This window comes from Papio anubis, chromosome 6 (genome assembly GCF_008728515.1).
Source record: "Papio anubis isolate 15944 chromosome 6, Panubis1.0, whole genome shotgun sequence".
In the NCBI taxonomy this organism is placed as follows: domain Eukaryota; kingdom Metazoa; phylum Chordata; class Mammalia; order Primates; family Cercopithecidae; genus Papio; species Papio anubis.
In genome coordinates, this window is record NC_044981.1 from 102,014,989 (window position 1) to 102,026,473 (window position 11,485).

Sequence of the window (11,485 nt, forward strand, 5' to 3'; positions counted from 1 at the left end):
GGGGTTTGCAAGCTTGGATTCAACCAAACACAAATCAAAAATATTCAAAAAATAAAATAAAAGATAACATACAACAATAAAAAGTAATACAAATTAAAAAGCAATACAGTATAACAACTGTTTACATCGCATTTACATTGTATTAGATGTTACAAGTAATCTAGGGATGATTTGAAACGTGCAGGAGGTGTGCATAGGTTTTATGCAAATACTACACCATTTTATATGAGACTTGAATATCCTCAGATTTTGGTATCCAAAGGGGTCTTGGAACCAAACCCCCAACAGACACCAAGGGATGAGTGTGAGTAGGAAGCCATTAAGGATTTTAATCTCATTAAATGTCCCTTAGGTATTACCACATGGGTTTATTGCTGTTAGAGCCTTAAGCAGGGAGTTGTATTGTCTCTTGAAAATGTATTGAATCAACTTAGTTTTTCCTTATATTATGTATGTCTTTGCTCTAAGAAAGAATTCAAAATGACCATGACTCCTCCTTCAATTGTCTTCATTATGAGTTTATTCACGACCTTGTGAACAAGCCTCATCTTCTATACCACCACGTATGTCTAAGAGGACATGAGAAGTGTGAAAAAGCAAGATTGGTTGTTGTAATGCAGAACTTCATTACATGGAGTTTTTCTCCATGCCCTCAAGGGCAGAAAGCGTTTTATTTATCTGTGCATCCTCTCAGGCTGATAGTTAGAATTACTTTTTATTTTTGAGACAGGGTCTCACTCTATCACCAGGATGGAGTGCAGTGGAGTGATCTCAACTCACTGCAGCCTTGACCTCTTGGGCTTAAGTGATCCTCCCACCTAAGCCTCCCTAGTAGCTGAAGCTACAAGCATGTACCACCATGCCCAGCTAATTTTTATATTTTCTGTAGAGACGGGATCCCGCCATGTTGCCCAGGCTGGTCTCCAACTCCTGGGTTCAAGCAGTCCGCCCACCTCAGCCTCCAAAGTGCAGGTGTTACAGGCATGAGCCACGATGCCGGGCCACAGGATTACTTTTTCTAAGAATACTATTTGAGGCCGGGCCCAGTGGCTCATGCCTGTAATCCCAGCACTTTGGAAGGCTGAGATGGGCAGATCACCTGAGGTCAGGAGTTCGACCAACATGACGAAACCCTATCTCTACTAAAAGTACAAAAATTAGCTGGGCGTGGTGGTGGGCACCTGTAATCCCAGCTACTCGGGAGGCTGGGGCAGGAGAATCACTTGAACCCAAGAGGCAGAGGTTGCAGTGAGCCAAGATAATGCCACTGCACTCCAGCCTGGGCAACAGAGTGAAACTCCATCTCAAAAAGACAAAGAAAAAAAAGAATACTATTTGATTATGTTCCAGATTAAAAGACTATTACCATATTGACCAGATGCTTGTAATGAATTTGGAGTAAGAAAAGAAAATGAAATATTGCTAAGAAATTTTCTAAGGGAAAACTCTTATTAAGCTAAAGATGTTACTTTTGCCAAATATTACTGATTAGAAACATATTGTTTATCTCAGGGCACAAGTTGATGAATTATATAGGTCATTGTAACAGCATAAAAAGAAATTGAAGGAGAGGAGTCAGAAAGCATTTCTCATGATCACCATTTGGGGGGTTCTGATAAAAGGAAGTTCAAAGTACTGCTGGTATCCCTAGCTCCTGAGTCAGTTCCAAGTTGGGTCAACTTGGGTGGACAAAGGTGATAGGAAAACTGGGATTTGGAATACTTTTTTTATTTTATGAAGTCAACTTATGTGCCAGGAAGAGTTTATTTATTTATTTATTTTATTTTTTATTTTTGAGACAGAGTCTCGCTCTATCACCCAGGCTGGAGTGCAGCGGCACAATCTTGGTCCACTGCAACCCCGCCTCCTGGGTTCAAACAATTCTTCTGCCTCAGCCTCCCGAGTACCTAGGAGTACAGGCGCACGCCACCACACCCAGCTAATTTTTGTATTTTTAGTAGAGACAAGGTTTCAACATATTGGCCAGGCTGGTCTGGAACTTCTGACCTCGTGATCCGCCCACCTTGGCCTCCCAAAGTGCTGGGATTACAGGCATGAGCCACCATGCCTGACCAGGAAGAGTTTTATTTTTAATTGACATAAATGTTACTTATGTACCACAATTATATCCACCTTTTGCTATTTATCTTCTATTTGTACCATCTGTTCTTTTTTTCTTTTAACCTTTTCTTCTGCTTTTTTTCTTTAAATAGTAATTTTTCTCTTAAAAAAAGATCTAAAATGAGAAAAATAGTGTCATTTATATTTACCTACATATTTAGTATTTCTGGTGCTTTTCTCTCCGCTCTAGAGATGTAAATATCCATCTGGTATAATTTTGTTTTTACTTGAAGAACTTTCTTTAATATTTCTTGTAGTCCTGTTGGCAGTGAATTCTTTCAGCTTTGGTTTATATGTAAAACTCTTTATTTTGCTTTTAATTTTGAAAGATATTTTCTCTGGGTTTAAAAATATAGGTTAAGCTGGGCCACAGGTGCACTCCTGTAGTTACAGCTACTCAGGTGGCTGAGGTGGGAGGATTGCTTGAGCCCAGGAGTGAGAACCTGCAGTGAGCTATAATCGCACCACTGTACTGAAGCCTGAGCCACAGAGCGAGAGCCCATCTCTTTTTAAAACAAAAACAAAAACAAAAAACATAGGTTGCTCCTTCTTTCTGTACTGTAAAGGTTTTGTTCCATTGTCTTCTGGTTTACATAGTTTCTGAGAAGTCTGTTGTCATTCTTATGGTCATTCCTCTGTATATAATGTATCTTTTTTTTCCTCTGGCTGATTTTAAGATTTTTCTGTTTATCATTGGTTTTCAGGAATTTGACTGTGATATGCCTTGGTGTGGTTCTCTGCATATTTCTTCTGCATAGGGGTTTGTTAAGCAGCTTAGATTGGTTGAGTTATAGTTTTAATCAAATTTGGAAAATGTTAGCTATTATTTTCTCAAATGTTTTTTCTGTCCTCCATCTGTCTGGAACTCTTTTCACACGTGTGTTAATCTGCCTGATGTTGTCCCACAGCTCACAGACACTACATTCTTTTTTTTTCTCCAGTCTTTTTTCCTTCTCTACTTCCTTTTGGTTAGTTTCCATTACTGTTTTCAGAATCACTCATCTTTTTTTCTGTTACGTGGATTCTTTCCAGTATATTTTTTATACATTGTATTTTTTTCCTCTAGAAGTTCCATGTAGGTCTTCTTATCCCTTCAATTTCTTTATTATTTTATGTTTTCTTCTACCATCTTGAACATATAGAACATACTTAGGCTGAGTGCAGTGGCTCACGCCTGTAATCTCAGCACTTTGGGAGGCCGAGGCAGGTGGATCACTTGAGGTCACGAGTTTGAGACCAGCCTGGCCAACATGGCAAAACCTGTCTCTACTAAAAATGCAAAAATTAGCTGGGTGGGGTGGCATATGCCTGTAATCCCAGCTACTCAGGACACTGAGGTACAAGAATCATTTGAACCTGGGAGGCAGAGGTTGCAGTAACCTGAGATTGTGCCACTGCACCCCAGCCTGGGTAACAGAATGACCCAGGAGACTCTGTCTCCAAAAAAAAAAAAGAATGTATTTATGGTAGCTTTTAATGTTCTTATGTACTCATTCCAACATATTTGCATCTGTTTGTATTAATGCTTTTTCCCTCTCTGGTTATGGGTCATATTTTTTGCTTCTTTTCATGCCTGTATATTGTGAATTTTACATTGGCATTTGCTAGACTTTTGTTATATTCCTTTAAACCGTGTTGGGCTTTTTCCCAGGGTGCAATAAAGTTGCTTGGAATTTGTTGGATCTTTTCAAGTCTTCTTTTAAAGCTTTGTGAAGATAAATCCAAAGCAGCCTTTAGTCCGGGGCTAATTTTACTTTACTTTGAGGTGGTGCTTTGATGTTGCATATATTCAAGTCTTTTTGCTTTGGCTGTTAGAAACACAAACTATTTCCAGCCCTGTTTGAGCTCTAGGAATTGTTGGGTCCACTGCTTTTTGGGGATTGTTTCCCCAGCCTTGGGAATTTCTTCTCATGCATTCATAGATCAGTACTCAGCCAAAGACTCAAGGAATCTCCCTGCAGATCTCTTGAGCTCTATGTGCCACTCCCTCCTACTCAGTACCCTGCTTTGCAAATTCTAGCTGCCTTTGCCTCCTTGAACTTCAGATCTCTGTCTCTTTAACTTACCCCGCCCCCCCATACTGTTTGGCTTCCTCTCTGGAATGAGGCCTGCAAACTGCCTCTAGGCATTAAGCTGGGGAAATCAAAGGGCATATCTCATTTTCTTTTCTTTTCTTTTCTTTTCTTTTTTTGGAGAGAGGACCTCACTTGGTCACCCAAGCCGGAGTGCATTGGTGTGACCATGGCTCACTGGCAGCCTCGACCTCCCAGGCTTAAGCTCTTCTAAGCAACCCTCAACACTTCCCACCCCCCAGTGAAGCTAGGACTACTGCAGACTTTTCTGTAGAGACAGGATCTCCCTGTGTTGCCCAGGCTGGTCTCAAGCTCCTAGGCTCAAGGAATCCTCCGCGCCCCCCACTCACATCCCCCACAGGCATGAGAGACCACACCTAACCTGGCTTACTTCATTTGTTTCTCTTCTCTCACCACTTTTTCTCCTGAATGTCTGTTGTCTAATGTCTGAAAATGGTCATTTCATATATTTTGTCCAGTTTTCTAGTTGTTTAACAAGGCAGGGTATCTTAGTTCTTTTTTTTTTTTAATCCCCTATTCTGAGAAGCAGGCTTAGTTCATTTTTGCTGCTATAACAGAATGTCTGAGACTGGGTGATTTATAATGAATGGAGATTTACTGGCTCACAGTTCTGGAGGCTGGGAAGTCCAACACTGAGAAGCCAGCACCTGGTGAGGGCCTTCTTGCTATGTCCACACATGGCAGAAAGCAAGGGTGGGGAGAAAAAGAGGGAGAGAAAGGGAAAGCACATGGGGGGCTGAACTTTCCCTCTTAGAATGTCACCAGTCCCACTCAAGAGTGGAGTTGTTATGGCCCAATCACCTCTTAAAGGCCCCATCTCTTAATACTGTTACAGTGGCAATTAAATTTCAGCATGAGTTTTACAGGGGGCAAACATTCAAACCATAACACAGGGTAAATTCCATCTCCATTACTCCATCTTGGATGGAAGCAATTCTTCTTCTGAGCCATATTTAAAGTAGGAAGAAATTTAATAGAAAACAAGTATTTGTTCTTTTTTTCTTTTTCTTTTTTTTTGGAGATGGAGTCTTGCTCTGTCGCCAGGCCGGAGTGCAGTGGCGCAATCTTGGCTCACTGCATCCTCCACCTCCTGGCTAAATTTTCTTGTATTTTTAGTAGAGTTAGGATTTCACCATGTTGGCCAGGCTAGTCTCAAACTCCTGACCTTGTGATCCACCCGCCTCAGCCTCCCAAATTGCTGGGATTACAGGCATGAGCCACCAGGCCTGGCCAGTATTTGTTCTTTATAAAATTCAGGTTTTGGACTGTGGTGTTTAAACCACTTAGTTGTTGTCAGTGTGTAAATTATATGTGTTGCCTGCATTGGTCTCTCTGTAGACCTGGTGGTCAAATAAGAGTAAGGACCTATGATACTGCTGTACCACCCTTTTAGAGTAAAATATATTTCACATTTTTATCATATTTTATTTGGCCCTCAGTAAAACTGGAGCAAGTATATCCATTTTTACTGTTGTGGGAACTGAGGTTTAGAACAGTTAGTTCTTGCTAGCCTCTCCTAACAGCTTCAGAAGAATCCAAAGGAGTTTTATTCCTTTTCTTAGTATCATTGACTTATGGTTGCTCCTATGTCTGGCCTTTTCTTTAGTCTTTTTAGTAAAATAAGCATTCTTGAATTTCACATTTCTACCCCTGGACTATATCTATCCATAAAATACAAAATTCAAATACAGCATAGTCTACCACTGTCTGTCTCAGTAACCTTTAGAAAGTAATTTATTGCTATGTGCTTTACTTTCCTCACCAATGAATATTCTTGTTTAATGATAGCCCTGGAATTATTAATATTTTGAGATTATACATGTAGAATTGCATCTACTAGTGCATTCTGAATTCTGATTGATTAATTTATATATATAAGCTTTTAGAGTGGCAGCACAATGGAAGAGAATTCATTTTTATATGTTAAGAATCTTAGTGGTGCCTCCTCATAAAAGCCAAGAATCCAGTGGTTTTTTTTTTTTTTTTTTTTTTTTTAAACAATGTCTAAACTCTTTATTTCACCAACCAGTATTTCTGATTTTCTTCCTGATGCAGGATTTTAAAACCTTAGAAGTCTATAAATACTGCATTCAGACTTTCCACATCAAGAGAAAGGGGCCCAGGGCAGAAGATGTCAGGCCCCAGGCTGTTTTGGGTGGGAAAAGTCACAAAGATTTCTCAACAGTCTGTGTCAGTTTTCTAACTTAATTGAAACACCTTTAAGCTCTGCTTCATACCCAAACTTTCCCCTGTGGCGTCTATGATAGAAAAACACTCCTCTCTCATATACGCCGCACCACTGGGGAGCCGGGGGGAAGGGAATGGGCATTACACAGGCAAGCCAAACTTTTTATTCTAAGCCAGAAAATGGAAATCCAATGGTTCTTTATCAAGCCTAATGTAAGATAATTGATTAAAAGAAAAATACCAAAAAATCCTTAAAAACGACACCCACTTTTTTCACACAGAAACTACGAAAATTATTTCGTCAAAGCACAGAAAGTGAGACGCCTCATTGCTAATGACTTTGTAAATGCTTTTAACTCTGGAGTAGATGTCTTGCTAACTCCCACTACCTTGAGTGAGGCAGTACCATACTTGGAGTTCATCAAAGAGGACAACAGAACCCGAAGTGCCCAGGATGATATTTTTACACAAGCTGTAAATATGGCAGGTGAGGATTCCTCAGGAACATTCTGGTTTTCTTCAAATTCTTAGGCAGGTACTCTGGTCTTCAACTAAGATTCTAGCTAGATGGTTCCCTAAAAGCAAAAGTCTATCCTTTTGGATTGCTTAGGAGTGTGTGTGTGTACATATATTAGTCTGTTCTGACACTGCTATAAAGAAATAGCTGAGACTGGATAATTTATTTTAAAAAAGAGGTTTAATTGGCTTACAGCTCTGCAGGCTGTACAGGAAGCTGAGCAGCTTCCGCTTCTGAGAATGCCTCAGGAAACTTAAATTCACAGTAGAAGGTGAAGGAGAAGCAGCCATGCCTTACATGGCCCAGCCCAAGCAAGAAAGAAAGGGGAAAGATGCTACACACTTTTAAAACAACCAAGTCTTGTAATAACTCATTCACTATCACGAGAACAGCACCAAGGGGAATGGTGTTAAGCCATTTATGAGAAACCGTCCCCATGATCTAGTCGCCTTCCACTAGGCCCCACCTTCAACACTGGGGATTACAATTCAACATGAGATTTGGGTGGGGACACAGATCCAAACCATATCAGTACACATGCATGCCCTCTCACCACACACACACAAACACAACACACTTAGTAGTTTTTTTTTTAACTTTTATTTCGGAAAATTTAAAACCCACAGAAAAGCTGAAAAAGTAGTATAATGAATGCTGTTATGCCCTTCCCATGTATGTAATCTTGTTAACATTTTGCCTTATTTGCTTTGCCCTTCTCTTCCTCTTTCTACACACACACACTCACATGCACACACAACTTTGTTTTTACCTGAATCATTTGAAAGTTTCAGATGTCATGACACTTCACCCCTAAGTTCTTTTGTACAAATCTTATAAGAATAAATTCTCTTACAGAACCACAATTCCATTGTCATACCTAAGAAAACTAACATGATTAATAATTGAAATGTAGTTTATATTCAAATTTTCTCAGCCCTACCAAAAGTGTCTTTTATAAGTTGTCTTTCCTCCTGATATATTACATTGGTTTATGGTTTCTTTTTAAAACCTAGAACAATCACCCCACCTCTCTTTTTTCTTTAAAACCATATCAGGCTGTGCTGTAATTTTTGTTTCAATCATCAAACATAATGTAAAAAACTTAAGAGGAAAAGGAAAGTCTATTACATTTACCTATACTTTTGCTTACTGTGTTCTTTCTTCCCTCCTGAAGTACCAAGATTCTTTATTGTGTCACTTCCATTTAGAGAAATTTCTTTAGCCTTTCTTTTAGGGTAGTTCTGCTGATGAAAAATTTATCATAGCTTTCCTTTTGAGAGTGTGTTGATTTCCCTTTGATTTTTAAAGGTTATTTTTGCTGGATGTAGAACTCCGGTTCAACAGTTCTTATCTTTAGCACTTAAAAAAATGTTAAGAGCCCTGTCCACTTGTGCTGTAGGATGTCCCATCCATAATCAGGATTTGTCAGATTGCTTCCTCATGATTGGATTGAGTTAAACGTTTTTGGTAGAAATACTACATAATCTTCATGTCAGGAAACAGTTAATATCAGTTTCCTGACTGATATTATTTTTAGAAACCGAGTTGATCACTTGGCTAAGGAAGTAACTGCTAGATGTTTCTTTATAAAAAGGTACATTTTTCCTTTTATCATTTTTTTAGCGATTTCTGGGGTGATGTTTTGAGACCATGTGAATATCCTATTTTCCAATAATCTTGAACTCAGTTTTAGCATTCATTGATCATCCTTGAAATATTAGCTAGAGAATTACAAAATTCTGGCTTAACTAATTCTATCATTCCTTCTACATTATTAGCTAGCAGTATTCTCTAAAGAAGAGTCTTCCTTTTTTTCTTTAATTCAATGTATTATAAGCAATTACTGTCAGTATTGTTTTTGATGCTCAGATTGCCTTAAATTTGGCCAATAAGAGCCCCTTCAAGTTATATGTGTCCTTTAAAACTGTCTCCATTAATTTTTGAAAACTTATTTCATGGTATAACAAGATGTTCTGGGATTTTGTACTTTCTCTGCCCAAACCTGGAATTAAAACTACCCTGAGCTAATTTCTCATCTAATAGATTGCCAAAAATTCAAAAACCGAACAACACAATCTGTTTGCAAGGCTATAGGTGGAAGTTCAAATTGGTACAACTTCTTTGCAGGGAAATTTTGCAATATCTAATTACATATGCATTTGTCCTTTGATGAAGCAATCTCCTCTTCATCTAAGAAAATTTAAAAAATACCAAAAAAATACATACACAAGGTAATTCTCTGGGGCATTGTATAAAATAGCTAAATATTGAAAACAATCTAAATACTCAATCATAGAAGACTGGTTTACTCAATTATGGTGAAACCCCAAGTAATGGAGTACTTTACAGCAATAAGAAATGGATGAAAAAGGTTTCTGTGAACTGATACAGAATGATTTCCAAGATATATTTTTAAGTAAACAAAACAGTTCAAAAGCATTATATAGCATAATATTTTTAGCTGTTTTTTAAACCTTAGCCTGTATTGTACTTATTAGCACCGAAAAGTGGAAGAGGTCTCTGCTAATTAGAATGGAGAATTAATCACCTACTGGGTTTCCTTCTTTTCCCAGGATTGCCAGCAGTGAGTATCCCTGTTGCACTCTCAAACCAAGGGTTGCCAATAGGACTGCAGTTTATTGGACGTGCGTTTTGTGACCAGCAGCTTCTTACAGTAGCCAAATGGTTTGAAAAACAAGTACAGTTTCCTGTTATTCAACTTCAAGAACTCATGGATGATTGTTCAGCAGTCCTTGAAAATGAAAAGTCAGCCTCTGTCTCTCTAAAACAGTAAACATATCCTACAAATTAAAATGACTCTTAGGCCGGGTGCGGTGGCTCACACCTGTAATCCCAGCACTTTGGGAGGCCGAGGCGAGCAGATCATGAGGTCAGAAGATCGAGAACAGCCTGGTCAACATGGTGAAACCCTGTCTCTACTAAAAATACAAAAATTAGCCGGGCTTAGTGGCAGGCGTCTGTAGTCCCAGCTACTCGCAGGAGAATCACTTGAACCCCGGAGGCGGAGGTTGCAGTGAGCCGAGATCATGCCACTGCACACCAGCCTGGATAACAAAGCAAGACTCTGTCTCAAAATAAATAAAATAAAATAAAATGACATTCAGAGATTCTAATATCTAGAGTCAAATGGTCTTGCTCAATTCCTGTAATTAGGTTTCTTGTTAATACAGTCATTCCATGGAATTACTTTTTAAAATTCCTGTGACAATTAATAATAAATAATGTGTCAGCATTTAATAAGCATCCACTAAGTGTACAATACTTCTACAATAACACAAGACATCTGTCCCTCAAAAACAATGCATTCTGCCATAATGTTCATTATAAAGAGTTTACAGTAAAAATAAGATTAGGGATAAACTTTTCAAAAAGTGTATATCTGTGTAACTAAAACACTAACAAAAACAAAAACATGAATAATCTTCTAGAGGTAACCTGGATAGCCTAGGCAGGCAACTTATCATGTGGTGAAGGCCGCCTCAGGGGTTGTTAAAAATGCATAGAAACAATTGAGTGGGATTATTGGCTTCTGAGTGCTGAGCAAAGCAGGTGGAAGAGGAACTCTGAGCACAGGAGGAAATGCAACCAGTCAGGGCCCAGAATCATGCAAATCTCGGGGTATGCCTCTCTGGGGAGGAGCCCCAGGTGCAGGCACTCCTTTTATTTCCCTAAGAAAGAGCTGAAATGACTGAGAACTTTCCTTTCCTCCTCAGAGTTACAATTTTACTTCTGCTATTCCAGAGCCCATACCTAGAAGCCAGAATAACTCCATGTTACACCGAGTTCATGCTCCTATTAACTGATCACAAATGAGCTCATTGATGTCACAGAAACGTTTATTGTAACCTATAACAGACCATCACAGATTGGAAACTTGGAAGATAGCAGAGCATGGTATTAGTGAAAAAAGTTCCAAAACACAAGTAACATACACTGAAAAACGTGCAGATAATTTGTTGATGATGCCAAAATGGGGATGCGCATGGCAAGACCTTGCCTTACCCCAGATTCTCTATATCTCACGGTTTCCTTTTCCTCTTGACTGTCTTTACAAATGTTTTTTTTATTTGGGCCCCTCAAGCCCAGAGAGGTATTAATGGAGATCTGTATTCAATATTTGACAAAATCTAATGGAAACCATCCATTTACTCATGATAAGGCTTCATCGTTGGATTTCTGTGTCTTCACTAGAACACCATTGTCATCTCATATTGATTGGGTATTTTAATCCAGCACTTACATATTGTTGATAAATAAAAATAGCTGAATTGTTACTTAATAAATTCACTTTGTTTAGAAGGAAAAAATTCTTTTCTAAATATGACGTTCATGAAGAGAAAATGAGTCAGAATCATCTGCAGAACCACTGGAATGTTTCATCGTCACCTGTTAGTTTTCATAAACAGTTTTCTGTCCTCTCTGAGATCCTCCTGCTCCCAAATACTCAGCCGGATTAACTTTACATAAAACGTTTATGTACCAGGCTCAATAATACTCTTATAAATTTTGACACTGAATCCCTGAAAGAGGAAGAAATCCATGAGAG

General features: G+C 38.8%; 1 protein-coding gene across 1 annotated transcript in view; it reads left to right on the forward strand.

Annotated features, from left to right (window-relative positions):
- Positions 1–11,222, forward strand: part of QRSL1 (glutaminyl-tRNA amidotransferase subunit QRSL1) — a 36,876-nt gene extending 25,654 nt beyond the window's left edge. Inside the window, exons 10-11 of the mRNA XM_003897969.5 lie at positions 6,683–6,888; positions 9,492–11,222. Coding sequence (XP_003898018.1) covers positions 6,683–6,888; positions 9,492–9,712 — 427 coding nt within the window. The 3' untranslated portion in view covers positions 9,713–11,222. The remainder of the gene's footprint in view (positions 1–6,682; positions 6,889–9,491) is intronic.
- The last annotated feature ends 263 nt before the right edge of the window (positions 11,223–11,485 follow it).